Consider the following 17797-nt stretch of genomic DNA (forward strand, 5'->3'; position numbering starts at 1 on the left):
AGACTAGTCCGACTTGCATATGATATGGACTAAGGCCCATATATCAACGACACAAGGACCAAACCAAAAATGTGGAAACCTTACTCGCTTTAGTAATAGTTATAGACTAGCATAGTGCCCATACATTGCTACGGGTACTATAATAAATCTATATAATATCAGCAAAATAATATCACCAGCTTTGTGCTCATTCTCCGTGTATAGACCATGTTGTGATCATGCGAGACATTGATTGTCCGGGATCCGATTGAGATTCCAATTGATTATCCGAAGTCCGATTATGATTATGATTATGATTGATTTGTCCAAATTCCAATTAGAATTTCCATTGATAAAAGGCTAGTCCGACTCGAAGTATTAGATGCATATAGTTATCCGTTCGTTAATTTGTAGGAATTTACATGATCAAATAGTTGATGGAGTGCTGATCTAATTCACATACGGGATAGACTAAGTCCCACCTGTCAACACAAGACGGACCAAACAAAATTTTAGGTGGAAACTTTATTCGCTTTATTAATAGATATAGACTAGCAAATCAAATATGTACGTATGTTGCTACGAGAAGCTATATAAATATATTCATTATTATATAAAAATATATTATATACCATATGTATTTTATAATAATATATAGCAGCACGCGTTGGTTGAGGATTTCAATTTTTTCCAAACAGTTTTGAACCCTTAATTATGTTCAAAAAAAAGTTTTGAATCCTTAACATATGGTTACCCGGAAGATTAGGACTCCAATTAATGGACCATGAAACCATTGCTTGCTTTAATAATAATAGAGATAGAGAAGTAGAGATTATATATATTACAAAATGGTCAAATCCAAAAGTATGAATAATTCGGTATGCATAACTATATAGTTCCAACAAATGTCTATGAGCAGCATTCGAGAAAAAATCAATGTCTATGAGCACGATCCCTGTACGAGCGCTGCGGAGCGCGCTGTTCCTCCTAGTAACCTGGAGTCCTGGACCAGCGTGAGAAGGAAAAAATATATAGTTTAATAACTCAGGATACTCATATGCTTTGTGTAGCAAGCAATTCTTTCAATTTTACTCTATATTTAGTTTTCAAAAAATTTCACGGGATACAGTAACTTACTTTGAACGTTTGACCACTAATTAGAAGTACTGAATATAGATAACTGACAAAAGACATTTCATAATCCCTGGACAAAATCGCAAGACGAATCTAATAAATCTAATTATACAATGATTAGATAATGTCGTGCTTCAGTAAACGACCTCTAATAATAGATTAATTAGGCTTAATAGATTCGTCTATCGATTTTCTGTCCATCCATATAATTAGTTTTATAATTAATTTATATTTAATACTCCTAATTAATATTATAAAAATTCCCTCTTTATAAGCAGCCCACTAGAGTTTGGAAGGAGAGTAACCTACCTAGACGTTCGGTAATGTTCCAATCCCACAATGTTTTCGAGTCATTGGATTCTTTCCAGGTTGATATGCAACTGTTACCAGTTCACTGTTTTTTTTTTCGGTTACTCCGGTACCATTTCTAACCAACCACCACTGGTTTTATAATTATTCTATATTTAATATTTTTAATTGATATCTAAATATCCGATGTATTTAGTGGGTGGGATCTAAATATATTTAATACTTATAATTGATGTTTAATGAATGGGTTGCAAACCCACCCACCTCCACCCCCTCTATCTTCTTCGCATCTCCCTCTTCACTGCCTCCAGTCCTCCACTTGCATTTGTTCCTACACTCCCGGGCCTCTAGTTCTTCTTTGGAGCAACAAGCACAGTGCGAGAAGCCTACGGCACTGGGTACACTCTTTTTTTTCTTGGGGAAAATCGGTGCTAGAACATGTGTGAGCAAGTCTAGGGTAATCCCTTATCAAATCCCTCACTTGAACACCATGAATTTGAGGTTTTCTTCAATCTGTTCGTCACTTAGGGTTTCCTCGAAATTTCTGAAATTGGTGATAATCTTCCATCTTTTTGGATATTTCCGGTTGTAATGGGTTCACATGATCCACTGTAATTTAATTTTTGTGTCACTCAGAGTCGATTTGACTCGTTTGTGGTGAAAACTTCTGCAGCTCGGTTCAGTTGTTCTGCTCAGTTAAGGGGCGTTTAGTTCCAAAAACAAAAAAAATTGGGTGTCACATCAGTGTTTGACCAGATGTCGGGAGGGCTTTTCGAACACTAATTAAAAAAACTAATTTCAGAACTCACTTGGAAACCGCAAGACGAATCTTTTGAGGCCTTTGACCGCGTCATTAGCACATATGGGTTACTGTAGCACTTATGGCTAATCATGCCATAATTAGGCTCAAAAAATTCGTCTCGTCGTGTACATCCAAACTGTGTAATTAGTTTTGTTATTTAATTACATTTAATGCTTCATACATGTGTTCAAAGAGGAGGTGAAAATTTTTGGGTGAAAATTTTTGGGAACTAAACGGGCTCTTATTCTTACTCTGTGCATCTGCAGTTTTCTCTTGCCTCTCGAACTTGTTTTACTTCCTCTGTATTGTGCAGTTCGGAAGCATCAACAGGAACACAGCACATATTCTCATTTTCTCAGACCTACAGCAGTTCGGTTTTTGTCTTCTTTAGTGAGCAGCGACAGCAGCCTGTTGCTTGTTGGGTTTAATCCATTCATTTGCCTGATCTTTCACAGGCTATTCAGTGCTCTAAATTTTTCAGTCGGACCTTTCTAGCTAGTTCCTGTATGCTTGTTTGTGTTGTTTGGCTAGTTCACAGTAGGAGCACAAATCACAGCCTGAGTGACAGCAGCAGTGCAATAGCTCGAACTCAGCTTCTCTCAGGTAAGCAGCAGGAAATTAGCTCGGTAGTTTACAGAAGCACCGAACAACTACTGTAATTTTGTTGCTCTTGGTAATGAAATTTCGGGTTTGCCCCTGCTGGAAAAAAAAAGTTTACAGAAGCACCTCTGCGCTTTTCTCATTTGTGAACTACAGTAGGTGATTGACGTTTTTGTTTCAATTCAGTAGCAGCTCATAGTTCTTTATTGAGTGAATAGTGTTACTGTTATTTGCTTGTCAATAGGAGGTGCAGCTTACTTCGTTTTTGTCTGAGTTACTGTTAACTGCCTACCTGAGTAGCTTTGTTTGTTTTATTCTTCAAATGTTTTTCTGGCCGGTGGTTGCAATATTCAGTAGCAGGTTTTTTGGTTACTTGTTCATGTGCACGCAGTAGTACTAGCTGCTTGTCAAGCTTCGTTGTAAATCAAAGTCAGTGCTTGCTTTGTGCACGCAGGTTTCTCATGTGTGGTCCACGATACTGGCTCTGTTCTATTGTTTTAGTAAGAGCAGCTCATGGTGGTTCATTTTTCTGATTTTTGAAGAGTCCTTTCAAGGAATAGTGAAACATTCTTTCAAGCAATCATTTGTGAAACTGTAAATTACTTTATTTCTTGATTGATCAGTTTGCCGGGTCTTTTGTTAATTCTAATTAGCTCTTGATATTTGTTTATTTGGATAAACAGTGAGGTTATCATTGCTTGTCGAATTTGCTTGGCTTGGGTGAACTAGAAATTATTTAATCCCCTCCCTTGCTTGCTCTATGACTCGTTTTGTTTCCACATTGCATTGAGAAATTCCTAATTATTATTAGGGTGAGCATGTCACTAGTTGTCTTGTGTCACCTTGGTAATTAGAAGAGAGTCGTGTTGGTTTGTAATTGGGATATAGGCCAAGTTTTTTGGTTTTTGGTTTGTTGAAATTTTTATTGGCTCCCTGCCCCCCTCCCCTAGTCGCCATTTCGGTCCTTTACTATCTCATAATCTTGGTTTACTTAGTGCCATAGGAAACTACAGAATTACCTGAGATTTGGCTTATAGAATTAAATAAACTGTTGTAAGGTGAACTTGACTATGTTATGACATTCTGTTATCTACTGGTCCTGCAAACTGTGTTTACAGGCTGGAGAGTGGCCACATGGCAGGTGGACATGACGAGGCAAGTGATGCACTGGACGAGCGCTTGAAGCTAGTGGACTCCAAGGTCAATGCTAAGATCTTCTTCCACAAGGACGTCGTGGTAGAGTACATGGATATGAAGGGAATACTCGGCGACATCACCGAGGAGAAGAAGAAGGTGGAGCAGGAGCGCCGCAGGGCAATGGTCGTGCAGCGCGTGGATAACTTGGCGCTCGTGCAGGTGGAGCTCATGGCATCAAAGATGGAGCTCACGATGGTGAAAGAGGAGCTTGCAGTGGCGAGGGAGCAGCTTGCGCAGAGGAACCAGGAGCTAGATGAAAAGGATGAGGAGCTGGCGGCTCTGAGGGTGAAGCTTCAGAAGATGGAAGCCAGGAACAGTAACACTGATCAGCAGAATGGGACTGCACCTGATCCTGTCCATCTCCAACCCACCAGGGTAAAATCTTAACACATCCATGTGAAGTAATAGTGAATTTCTGGACTGTGAAGTGCTTCCGTAGTGTTTCTTGGATCTTCCATGTGTAGAGAGTATCACTAGTATGAATGACTGACCTGTTTTTGCCCCGCTAGTCCATGTGAAGACAGAACCTTAGCCAGTAAATGCAATGCACCTTTGCAAAGAACATGAAATTCTTTCCTTATCCTAGTTTTGTTTCTGACATCTCACTTGCCAATCGATGCAAACCAAACATCAAATTTCTTCTCAATGTTTTTTTTTGTTGGATTCTGTTTTGTTCTTATATGAGTTTCATTGGGAAACCAGAGGCAGACAAGATCCATGAAGAAGCAGGGAAACCAGCTACAAGGTGTTTCGAGTAATCATCATTTGGAGGTGCTGAGGGAAACGCTGATCAAGGTTTGCTCACATCCTGAACACACAATTCTTTCCTTATCCTAGTTTTGTTTCTGACATCTCACTTGCCAATCGATGCAAACCAAACATCAAATTTCTTCTCGATGTTTCTTTTGTTGGATTCTGTTTTGTTCTTATATGAGTTTCGTTGGGAAACCAGAGGCGGACAAGATCCATGAAGAAGCAGGGAAACCCGCTACAAGGTGTTTCGAGTAATCATCATTTGGAGGTGCTGAGGGAAACGCTGATCAAGGTTTGCTCACATCCTGAACTTGCATTATTAATTAGTGTCCATTTGAGATCCCTTAAGTTTGAGGTGTGACCAGATGAGTTGATGATACATTTCATACATGGTAATTGTGTGTTAGGGATTCATGGAACTCGAGGGTGCATGCAACTTTGGAGTCAAGGAAATGGGAAAACTAAACGAGAAACCATTCCAAGCAGCTTGTGCTGTGTCACTGCCTCCTGAAGAAGCTGAATTGGCAGCCTCTGAACTGTACTCCATATGGGAGAAGCTGCTTAACGAACCAAGCTGGAAGCCCTTCAAGATAGTTGCGGTTGGCGGTGATTGTCAGGCAAGTCATTTGTCAAAAGCTTTCTATTAATTAATTTGCAGCTTGTGTTTTGACAATTGTGAACGTACGTTTTATGACTAGAATGAGGTCATAGATGTTGATGACGAGAAGCTGCAAGAGCTGAGGAGGGAATGGGGAGAAGGCCCCTACAAGTCTGTTGTTGATGCACTGATGGAGAGGAAAGAGTACAACTCTAATGGAGTATTTACCTATGATCTTTGGAACTACAAGGAAGGGAGGAAGGCCACTCTTGAAGAAGGCATTGAGTACTTGATTGATCAAGTGAAGCAACTCACCGTGGCCCGCCGTAGGAAGTCTCGCAGGTATAACATGTTATCCTTTTCACTGTGGCTGTCTCACTGCTCCTGGACAAGCATTAGCTTGTACTTGGTCATTTAGGTTGACATATCATTTGATTTATTAGTTCATATGCGCTTTAGCTAATTTGGCACCCAGATCCTTTCAAATAGTGGAACATGTTTGGTATTCAGTTCAGTAGGGTAAAGCTAGTGCAGCTAATCTTCAGGTTGTTGAAAATGATATTAGGGATGATGTGGTATGACCTTTTTATTTTTGAAGAAAACTATGGCAGTCAATGGCTGCTGAACTTTTATTACCAAAGAGACAATATAAGGGGGCCAAGGTAGACCGTGCAGAGAGTTACACTGCGGAGGACTGGAACCAGGATTCTATATTATTTGAACACCACATCTTATGTGATTTCAACATATTTCCTTCTCCATGAAGCTGCGTATAAATTGAAACATTTCTCCTTGAGAATCAAATACGCAATGATGCCATGCTGCTTTCTACGTCGAGCTCACGCTCCTCTCTTTTGTTGTACGCTCCTCTCTTTTGTTGTGCAGGATGGCTGGCTGGCCATGATCTTCCGCTAATTAACCCTCGAAGGATGTGATGAAGGAACAAAGGTCGTGAGCTTCTTTTGGTTCTGTATCAGTGTCATGATGGCACCAGGTCATGATGCATCTGTTGTCCGTTGCAGTTGAGAAGAACCAGGCTGTGTTGGCTATAGCAAAGAATTCCATGTAACTTGGAGAAGCATGGTGTTCCCTACATATGAACTCCTTATTAACTCTGATGTTTAGGCACTCTGAATCTGTAATCGTTCTGCACTCCTTCTTGATGACAGATGATGACATGAAGTCTGAACTTTGAGGTTTTAGTTCCAAATTGTGTATGCTGATTCCTGAACTATTTGACTTCCAAAATGGCTGCGTTGTAAGTTGTAGTATGTGACGCTGACATGTGGTCCCGGCCTAAACCATCTGTGCAGCCAGTTGTGGTCCCAAAATGACGAAGATTCAGAAACATCCAAGACCACAATAAAAGGCATGGAGGATCTTCAGGCCCACTAATCCTGCATGCATGAGCTTCCATTCCTTAATTAGCAGCCCCGGCCATGCTCCCATGCACGCGCCTAATCGAACATCCTTGGGGGCGCGTCTGTGGATGGAAACATCCTAGGCAGAGACGCGATCAAGAATGGGAACGGATCGAGGCGGAAGCCAGCGGCGGCATGGGTTGGAGCTGAAGCCGCCGCGCATTCGGCGACACGATTCTCCTTCCTTCCCCGGCGGCAGACCGGGCGGCGGGTGTCTCTGCTCGTCCGGTGACGCGCCATGGGGAGCGGGCGCGCGCCGGCGGCGGCGCTGCGGGCCGCCAGGTGGCTCCTGCCGCTCGCCGTCCCGGCGTGCTGCGTCGTGTGGATGCTCCTCGCCTTCGCGCCCCCGACGCCGCCCGCGCTCGCCGTGCGTCGCCGCGAGGGTTCCCAGGTCAGCGGTTGGAGGATCGTTGGCACAATGCCCGGGCATGAAGATATCGTCCACGCGTCACCGCGGCCGCCGGAGCGTCAAGAGACAATTGACACCGCGCCGGCGCCTCCGGAAAGCCGAGCAGCAGCTGACACGTCGCCGCCACCTCCGCCGGAGCGTGAGCTGATAGTTGACGCGTCGCCGCCGCCGCCGCCAAAGCTTGACGAAATAACTGGCGCGTCATCACCGCCACCGAATCATCAAGCACGAATAGGGATTCCGCCTTCGCCACCACCGCCGCAGGTGGCACGTCAAGAACGCCAGTCGCGCGCGGCGACGCGGGCCGCCGTGGCCGACCGGTGCGCCGGCCGGTACATCTACGTCCAGGAGCTGCCGAACCGGTTCAACACCGACCTGCTCCGCGGCTGCCGATCCCTGTCGGAGTGGACGGACATGTGCAAGCACGTCGCCAACGCCGGCATGGGCCCGCGGCTGACGCGCACCGGCGGCGTGCTCCCGCCCACCGGCTGGTACGACACCAACCAGTTCACCCTCGAGGTCGTCTTCCACAACCGGATGCGGCAGTACGTCTGCCTGACAGCCGACGCCTCCCGCGCCGCCGCCGTGTACGTGCCCTACTACGCCGGGCTCGACGTCGGCCGCCACCTGTGGGGGTTCAGCAACGACGTGCGCGACGCGCTCGCCGAGGACCTCGTGGAGTGGCTCCGCTCGACGCCGGCGTGGGCGGCGCACGGCGGGCGGGACCACTTCCTCGTCGGCGGCCGCATCGCGTGGGACTTCCGGCGCCAGGACGGCGGCGAGTGGGGCAGCCGCCTGCTCCTCCTCCCGGAGGCCAGGAACATGACGGCGCTCGTGCTCGAGTCCGGCGGCCCGTGGCACGTGGGCGACGTCGGCGTGCCGTACCCGACCTACTTCCACCCGTCGCGCGCCGCCGAGGTGGCGTCCTGGCAGCGGACCGTCCGCCGCGCGCGGCGGCCGTGGCTGTTCGCGTTCGCCGGCGCGCGGCGGGCCGGCGAGGGCGGCACCCTGCGCGACACCGTGATCGACCAGTGCGCGCGGTCGCGGCGGTGCGGGCTGCTGCAGTGCGGCCGCGGCCGGCGCAACGACTGCTACGCCCCCGGCAACGTCATGCGCCACCTCAAGAGCGCGACTTTCTGCCTGCAGCCGCCGGGGGACTCGTACACGCGGCGGTCGGCGTTCGACGCCATGCTCGCCGGCTGCGTGCCGGTGTTCTTCCACCCGGGCTCGGCGTACACGCAGTACCGGTGGCACCTGCCGGGGGACCACGCCAGGTACTCGGTGTTCGTGCCGGGCGACAGCGTGCGCAACGGCACGGTGAGGGTGGAGGACGTGCTCCGGCGGTTCGGCCGTGCGGAAGTGACGGCCATGAGGGAGCGGGTGGTCAGGATGATCCCCGGCATTGTCTACAGGGACCCGAGGACCCCCGCCGGCGGGTTCAGGGACGCCTTTGACATCGCTGTCGACGGCATGATCGACAGGGTTGGCAGGATCAAGCGGGGGCTTCCTCCCTGGGAGCACGAAGATGATCAACGGCGGTGGAATGGGTACTTCAGCAGCCAGTGATCATGTGCTGCTCGCTACAGCGCTCATGGCACACTCTGTTCTTGCTTTCATTTGAATTCCTTGGCCGAGGTTACCTACTGTTCACCATCATGGAGTTACTGTTTGGTGTCATCTATTTTTCGTTTCACCCTCGTGATCATAGAAACAGAACCAGGGAAAAAGAACATACCAGCGCTCCATTTGGTTGTATCCTTGTATGCACACAATAATATACTAACTAATATAGTAATATACTCAAACGAAGCTTGTCAAATTTCACAGTTAATTTAAAGACAAAAAGTCAAGCATGATCTGTCTTTGCAACTTCTATACAAATAAGACATACTGATAACTGCTGTTGCCAACAAAGAGTGCAGACAGCATTTCGGGGCAGTGTCAAATGGGGCCCAACAGAACTAAAAATCAAAGAGCCATACATACCTTCGTGGAATCAACAGTGGTCGAAACAGTATAATCGATAGCTTAAAATGAAAACTGATTGCTCAAAAAAGGTGAAGACACACAACTACGATTCTGAAAGCAATGTGACATAATGCTATGCAATTGTTTGGGGAAAAAAATAAAGCTATGCAGAACAACCAAATTGAGCAGTGCAGCTTCCAAGTGTAACAGGAAATTGCTGAGCGCATTCTGAAAAATGTAACATATAATAGATCATCCGCGACAAACATTGGTTGAACTTGACCATAATAAAGAGAAGCAAGAGCCAAACAAACCAAATTCAGACATCAGGAACATATACAAAAGGGGCTTTGCAAACACCACAACCCCAGAGATATTGCTTTCATAGCTCACAGGTTTACAAAATGAGTTCCATAATAGACAAGGGAGGTTTGATATGTTATTACTACCACTGCCAGAGCCATCACAAGCTCAGAAGCAGAAATAGCATAGCCATCAAGCATGTCTAATTAGCATATCTAAGCAAGAACAGAAGGGGGCAAAAGAGAGCACCTCAGGCCCAGAAGAGCGAGGGTGCCTATACCACTACCAAAATAGCCTGTTAGCGCATCCCACAAGTGTGGCAAAACCGAAAGAGAGCATGTCAGATCTCTCCTTCAGATTGTAGGATAACTTGCTTTATTCTATACCTTAGTTTGCATAGTAAGTAATACTACTATATTTGGGAGGTGAGTCTTATCAACCAAACATAAAGTGCTGAATCGTGCAGCCACAGGTGGTGCAGGTCTTCAGTAAAGTCACTGATGACAGGAGGCATCCTCGGCAAGCAATGGCATGCCTACAGGGGGAGCATCTAACGATCGCCTCAGCACCACGACAGACAACCATCAACTGGCACCTTTGCTCCGGAACGCGCTCCGTGACACCCTGCATGTTCGCCACAACTGATCAGACCAGTTCAACTCAAGTGCAGTGAAGAAAGAAAGCACCAAAAGAACAGATTCTCACTTTTTCTTAAAAAAATAAATAAACAGGCTACAAATGATATGATCTATTTCTCAACAAGAGGGAATAAAAGACAATTCTAGTTGCTTAGAGAATTTCCACTACCATGTATCTGTATGGCGCATCCGCTGCTGGGGAGGAAGACTTCACTCCACTTACAGAAGTGCCACAAGCCATGCATGCCCTGACATTACACCTCATCAGGCAGGCAACACATATCTTATGATGGCATGGGACGAGCTCCATAGCAGCTTCGCAAGATCGACAGATGATGCAAGAGTCACTCTTGGGGTTTGGAGCCTAACATGCAAATAACTATATTAGTACTTGGAGAACATTATTCTGATCTTATATTACTATTACTAATTGGAGGCTCTTTTGGAGCCTTCACGTGAAGCCACCTAGGATCCTAGGTAGATACTCTGAAAAAATAGAGAAATTCTATAAATTCTCACAAAAATCAGGAACATCTAGCCATCAATCCAATAACTCTAATTATAATAGCCATCGGATTATCTTTTCTAATAAATTATCCACCTCTGCCATTATGAAAATAGACTAAAGTAACCCCATAAACATGTATCTAAATTACCCACATCTGCCATTATAAAAAAATTCTAAAGTAACCCCCTAATCTTTGTGTAAATTACCCACCAATGCCATTATAAAAATAATACAAATACCCCCCTAAATTTTGCATATAAATTATTCAATTATGTCATTATTATTATTACAAGTTAAATTACTCATAAATCTGAATCTAAATTATATAATTACAATAATATATTAAAGTGCATCAATATAAAATTCTAAAATTACTATTCTATCATTATTAATATATTATTAATATTATTATTTATAAAAGTACTACCAACGATATATGTCATCATATATTCATGTATGATGGAAGAGATAAGAATATCAATTCACAAACAAATACTTCAACTAAACATATATTGTATACATACGGAGGTGCAAAAAATAAAATCTATTGTAACTAAATAATGGAAAAATATATTTTAGAGCATGTATTAGAATATTTAATAGATGAAAAGGGCGTGAGATGAATAATTATAATTATTGATCCTATTTTTATATTAATTCTAATTAGTCCGTGTGGGAGCACGGGTTAACATACTAGTAAGAAACATAATAAACATTGCAACCTTGCAAGCAGGGAGCTCTTACCAGATACTTGTCCCACTGAGACTCGAAGAAAGAGAATCTCATTTCAGTCTCACAGCTGCTTGGAGGAACTGCAGGCCTTTCAACTGGACAATCAACAAAGCACGCTGAAGGCCTGGACTGAATGAAGTCGAGCTTTCTTGTAGGTCCAAAATCAAGCAAATTAGGCTTCCGGACTGGTCCAGACTCGTTTCTGTGAAGAGATCCATACTGTACTGAATCAGGCTTTCTTGTAGGTATGCAGTCGATCAAATCTGGCTTTCTTGTAGGTACATACTCAATCAAATCAGGCTTTCTTGTAGGTGCAGGGTCAATCACATCAGACTTTCCTGCAGGTACAGGCTCAACCAAATCTAGCTTTGGGGTGCTGACAGGAATATCATCAAGCAAGCTGCCATTATCAGAGGAACTTCCATCCAGCATGCTTTCAGCACTGCTCCTGCTGCTTCCATCAGCCTGATGGCTCTGACCATTGCTCTTACTGCATGCATCATCACTCTGTTGGATCTGAACATTAGTCCCACTGCATGCATCATCACCGTGCTGGCTGTCAGTGTTATGAGGGGAGTCATCAGTGATGTTGGCATTAAGTGGAGATCTTGGGGAGTGATAATCTGACACTGATTCAGGGAGCTCATCGTGATCAACGGAGTAAGGCTCTAGCAAGGGTACATACTTTGGTCTTGAGAGTGGTGGAAGAAGGACCATGTGTGTTGCAGGTCCGCATCCAACAGGAACTACACACATCCTGCAGATGCCAGGGAGGGAGCGCATAAAGTCACTTAGCTTAGGATAACCAAGTGCAGTGTGATCAAGTTCCATCCTGCAAGTTGCTCTGAAATCACCTTTCAAAGAGCTTAATGGATACCTCTCTCCCCCAAGTCGCTCAGATGCATCCTCAAGAAATCCTGGCAACCACTTCCTGAATATGAAGAACCAAGATGGAAGGCATTTCTCAGGCAATGGTCGCCGCTTCTGAAGGTTGTGTTCCTCAGTTAGTTCACCATCCGGCACACTATGGTTTACCTTTGGGCGCTCCTTGATGAATTGCCTCAGAGAAGTAGCTCTTTGTTCTTCTAAAGGCAAATATGGTCTAGCAACAGCATCCTTTACCTCCACTCTCTTCCCAAGCATGTATACATGATGAGCTTCCTTTGCACTGATCATATCCTCCTCTCTTTCAAATTTTACAAAGCCAAAACCTCGGGACTGCATTCGATTGCCTACCGGTATCCCAATGACCACTGCTTCCTCCACAGGCCCAAATTCAGCATTGAAGAATTCAATAAGGTACTCTGTCAGAAAGGGACAACGCAGAAGGTTAGAAGTGTGTCTTGGTTCAAATTGATTCAACACCAAGCAATTTCAGGATTTATGAAATTTACCAGAGTCTACTGAAGGTGGGAGGCCCCCAACAAAAATTTTTCGAGTGTAGTCATGCTTTGGCCAATGATTGTTCTAAAAAAAGAATGTAATGTAAGAAGCAAACCGAACAAAGAAATACATGTTGAGAGAATGAGGCTGAGGATGCTTAACTTACCCGTGGCACAAACTTTGAGCCTTGTCCTTGTTTTGTAACATATTGGCTCTTACTCTTAGGCCCTTGAGCAGAACGGTTACTGGACCGCAAATCACGCTGGCCTACTGATGTCTTTAGCCCAGTATAGCTGCAGAAAAATTCAAAGCAAATACAGGTGAGAAGCAAAGATGTCATAGTTCAAGTAATGATGTAGCATTGTAGTGTATACCAGATGTACCTTTCACTATAGTCCTCACTGTATAAGTCATCAAAATCATCACCCAGAAGCTCTTTGCAAATTTCCTTTTTCATCAAATGATTCTTTTGAAGTGAGCTATGGTTCCCTGAAACTAGAGTACTTTTCTGTTAAAATGGCAATTCTAGGTGTCCAAAATTATGTAGTAATACTAGCAAAAGAACAACAAATATATATGCACAGTTTAGTAAATTCCTTCCATCTAATTGAACTCCTGGCTTGTATTTACTACTAGACTTACAGAAAACAAATAAGCTAACAGAAGAAAATGTAAACATATATTAAGATTAGGCCGAACAGAAAAAGAGTAAATCTCTGTTAGTCTCTTACATGGTACCACATTTGCAGAGCTAAGAATGAAACGCATGTCCTGGGACGTTGCCACGTCAATGGGTCTTTGCTTTCTGTTCAAGTCAAATAAGTATGTTAAGTGCATTGGACCATAGATTAAAAATCATTTTATGTATTTTCCTTTTTGTAATTTATTCTTGTAATTCTATTATTTGAATTATTTTGAATGTACTCACCGTAGGTTCCGGGCTTTGGTATCAGCCCCAAAACGCAAAAGGAGTTTAACACAGTCCACAGAACCATTCTTCACTGCTAAGAATAATGGGGTTTCTTTGGTCTTGGTAGGTATATCAACACAATCTTGGGCATGAAGCAGAAGTGACTTTCAAAGCAAAGAAAAATAAAACCAATCAGTAACAACTCACAACAGAGCAACTAGGTACTATGAAAGGAAGTAACAAAAGGCTACCTGAAGAGCCTTGTAATTGCCCTTAGCTGCAGCACTGTGTACTGGAGTGAGCCCTAATTTGTTCCCCTGGAAAACTCTGGCCCCATTCTTGAGCAGGAGCCACACAATCCTGCACAATGACAGAAGACAACTATCTAACAAATTAGGAATCACTGGTTAGGACAAAGCAGTTTCAGAGATGGGCACCTTGGCTCCTGTGTACTTGAGCTACCACTAAGGCACCAGTGAAGTGCTGTGTTTCCTTCAGAGTCGGCTTCATTTACATCAACATTCCCCATCAGAAGCATCTTTATGACATTCATATCTCCAACCTACACAAGAAAGGTCGATCAGCAGAATGTTTGTGAAGATACAGTTGCATTCCCAAAAAAAACTTGAGCTTGTGATGCATAGCACGACTAAGGTAAATAGCATCAACCTAGTTTGCGAGAAATCCACTGTTTTTCATGAAAGTCAGTTTAGATCTCAAAATAAACACATCGAATACATAACTCAAAGTGAAAGTCACAGTAACTGAAAGTTCATTTACTATACACGCATTGAATATGAATACACAAGTCACATGCGAGTATATTTTAGTACTTATTTGATGTCATGAAAAAGAAAGCAACATAAACAACATGCGAGTAGAATTTTTTATAACTATACTACTGAGTGCGGACCAATGTATTTAAGCATTACTATATGAACAGTAGTACCTTAGCAGCCCTGAGTAGAGGGGGTAATGTTCTCCTGTCAGTGTGCTCCCTCCAAGATGCCGACCCAAATTGGTTAAGCAGCTGAATCTCACATAGCAGAGCCTTTCTCCTTTCATTTCCATCACGAGCTGAAGCATCTCCCATGGATAAAGCCTCATCCACAACAGCATTGTAAATTGATCTCTTTGTTCTGACACCCTCTATCACTACACTCACTTGTGCCGATATCTTCTCTTCCACCACGAGAAGCAGCATTGCCAATGCAGGTACACGTCCCTCCATGGCATATCTGTAAGCAAGCTCCCCGACCACTCTGGTTTTCTCTGCCAGGAGCCTTACTGCTTTGAGATCCTACACAAAGAGTGAGGTGGCAATTTTGAGTAAAAAGCTGCACTTAATCCTACAGATCTGCCATGGAACAATTCAGATAATGTGCAGCTGTAGTAATGAGTATACGAACCCTTTCTTTAAGAAAAGACAGAAGATCTTCAATTGAGTTGTCCTTGTCCAGCGACCAATTAGTTTGAACTCTGAATGAAACAGCAGTACATTGTGAATGAGGAAACAGTACAGTTATTGCAGGAAACTTGGGGAGTGGGTTCAATCAAATTCATGCATTAATTAGCTATGGGATACATTCACATACCTCCTGCTCATTAGTGAGATCTCAAGCGGGAGAAGTGTTCTCCCATCAACCACCCTCAGATCAGTGCGGGCGTTCTTGGAGAGCAGCAGCTCGATGCACCTGGCCGAGTGTGTCTCAGCGGCAACGTGCAGCGGCGTCCGCGTGAGCTGGTCCCTGGCATCAACGGGGGCTGCCGTGATCCCGCTGCCGCCCTCGAGGAGCAGCCTGGCGCACTCCACCGCGTCGTGCTTGCAGGCGAGGTGCAGCAGCCTCGTGGACATCTCCTGGTCCAGCACCCTCGAGGCGTCGGAGCCCTTGCGGATGCGGCACAGGGCCTCCTTCTTGAACCTCCCCACCGCCGAGAGGAGGAGCGCGGTGTTGTCCTCCACGACGGCGCGGCAGAAGTTCTCGTGCTTCACGCGGTCCATGCTGCCGCCAGTCCCCGCACCGCTGGTTTCTTCACTTGAACTCTGCAAATTCAAAAGACGAAATTCACTTTAACACCTTATGTTACAACAAAAAAAATGATCAATTTGCTTCAATTGAAACATGCCCCAGCAGAGTGGGTGAAATCTTATTGCAGTAGCCCTAAGGAACTAATGATCGAAACTTCCACTTGAGCAATGGCAACACAAAGCACGAGCAGAACAGGAAACAGCAGGCTAATAAAGACAGCCCAGAGTGGAATCTGACAAATGCAGGCAGCGAAAATCAAACTAATCAAGTTTTTCTTCGTTGGGTTGCCACTAAAGACAAGCCAGAATGGAATCCGACAAATGCCCCTTGCTCAAAATCGCTATCGCTGAATCTTACTGCAATACCCAAGCAACTCAGACTTACTCAGCTTGAGGCACAGCACGGAACTGTAATAGAAACAAAAAAAAGTGCAGCCAGTCAAGCCGCTCAACATTCAACAGACACGAAAACGGAACGCGACGAATCAATTGACCACGCCGTGTAAGAACAAGCAGAAGGGACAAGAGTTTCTCTCCAGCCAGTGCCTGCTCACTGCTCAGACCATGGTCAAATCACAAGTAGAGCAGCTGACTGAGCTGGGTCACATCAGCACATCAATGGACAGTGGCCGGAGGTCGGGTCACCTAGATGCGAATGACACGACATGGCCACAGGTACCAGATACGAAGCTACCAAGCCACGCAAAAGATTTGTGCGAAAGATTTCTTCGGAATCCACCGCCACCTAGGAAATAGTAGCAGCCATCGGATACGGGGAAACAAGCGCGAAACCTCCCCAACCCCAGAAGGAATTCCAAAAATAGCATGGATGATGGCGGTGGATCGCATCGAACCGCACCGAAACGTCATTTGCGCGTGAACGAAAACACCAAACAAGCCCGTGGAAAACCCCAAAAGCAAAGCCAGAAATAGCAGTGAGATGGAACGGGAGCACACGGGGTGCGATCAGAGAGCTCGCGAAGGAGCGAGGAGAGAGCGCTCTCGCAGAAATTTCGTCATCCCATCCTCTTGCCTTAGAAGCTTAGTTTGGTTATATAGGACCAGTTTAAAGCAAAAAGCACCCACCACTGAAATCGATCGAAGAAGACCGCGGCGTGCAGGAAGGCAAACAACCCGGCCAAAGCAATGGCAGCGAGCTTTCGATCGAAGTAAACCGCGGCGCAGGAAAAACATCAACCGAAAGCGAAGCAATGGGGGCGAACTCGATGTCCAAAGGGGGAGAAAACGCGGAGGCCAAAAACCCTAACAGTAACAGCAACAAAACCATCATCTACGGAATCCGCCGAAATGAGGCGCGGCGGGGCATAAACGAGAACAAATTCGAGGGTAGCTCAGGAAAAACTCTGCGAAATGGCCGGATTCCGGAGCTCGAACCGCCAGCGCTCGCGCTGCCGCGAGCTGGGAAACACACGGCGGCGGAGGAGGCGAGGAGCCCGAGGGCCGCCCGGACGAAGAAGCCGGACAGAATCGCAGGAAGGCCCCCCGGAAACCCCCGAATCCTGCGAAGCCCCCAGGGAAATCGAACCGCCGCCGAACCGAACGGAAGCCAACCGGAGCGGAGCACACGCACGCACAACACAACACTCGATCATCCCCGATCGCAACTTCCCCAAGAAAAAAAAAAGGAAAAAATGAGGGAGAAATTCCATTCTCCAGCTCCGCGACCGCTCGCCTCGGCGAACCATCATCGGCTGCGTCAAGCCCAAGCGACGCCGGGAGCAGGGAAGAGAAGACGCACGCCGCATTTGCGAGAAACGCCGACGAAAAATCCGCCGAAAATTAAACCAACTCGAAACCAAACCTCGCGCGCGCGACGAACCACACCGAACAGGGGTTCCGACGAACCAAATCACGCGAGAGAGCCGAAACAACCCCCGCCGGCGCGTGCGCCGAAGAACAAGGTGGCCGATCACACGCCCATTGCTGACTAGCTACGCGCCGGCCCAAGCTACCCCTCGCGACTCACCTCCCCCATGCGTGCTCGGCTCGTCCTCGCCTCGCACGGGCGCGCGCTCGTCTCCTCCTTGCGCACCCACCTCCACCTCTCCCCTCTCGCTTTATGCTGCCCTGGGCCTCCTCCGAGAACCACCTCCCTCCCACCCC

The 17797-nt window shown here is 45.8% G+C and overlaps 3 protein-coding genes across 3 annotated transcripts; 2 read left to right on the forward strand and 1 right to left on the reverse strand.

The window, feature by feature from the left end:
• Nucleotides 1-1802: 1802 nt before the first annotated feature.
• Nucleotides 1803-6582, forward strand: LOC120666542 (factor of DNA methylation 4-like). The gene is made up of 7 exons (XM_039946407.1): nt 1803-1820; nt 3944-4396; nt 4724-4816; nt 4974-5066; nt 5182-5391; nt 5473-5714; nt 6258-6582. Exons 2-7 carry the CDS (start codon nt 3959-3961, stop codon nt 6274-6276), a joined length of 1095 nt encoding a protein of 364 aa, XP_039802341.1. The 5' UTR covers nt 1803-1820; nt 3944-3958; the 3' UTR covers nt 6277-6582.
• Nucleotides 6583-7031: 449 nt separating this feature from the next.
• Nucleotides 7032-8768, forward strand: LOC120667985 (xyloglucan galactosyltransferase KATAMARI1 homolog). The gene has a single exon (XM_039947951.1). The coding sequence runs from the start codon at nt 7032-7034 to the stop codon at nt 8766-8768; it is 1737 nt and encodes a 578-aa protein (XP_039803885.1).
• Nucleotides 8769-9505: 737 nt separating this feature from the next.
• Nucleotides 9506-17797, reverse strand: LOC120666543. The gene is made up of 14 exons (XM_039946408.1): nt 17661-17797; nt 15240-15688; nt 15054-15123; nt 14594-14944; nt 14082-14206; nt 13896-14004; nt 13663-13808; nt 13466-13539; nt 13118-13229; nt 12901-13027; nt 12746-12818; nt 11364-12655; nt 10281-10475; nt 9506-10097 (listed from the first exon to the last, which is right to left on the reverse strand). The coding sequence occupies exons 1-14, from the start codon at nt 17667-17669 to the stop codon at nt 9909-9911; spliced, it is 3321 nt and encodes a 1106-aa protein (XP_039802342.1). The 5' UTR covers nt 17670-17797; the 3' UTR covers nt 9506-9908.

Source organism: Panicum virgatum, chromosome 3N (assembly GCF_016808335.1).
Source record: "Panicum virgatum strain AP13 chromosome 3N, P.virgatum_v5, whole genome shotgun sequence".
Taxonomy (NCBI): Eukaryota; Viridiplantae; Streptophyta; class Magnoliopsida; order Poales; family Poaceae; genus Panicum; species Panicum virgatum.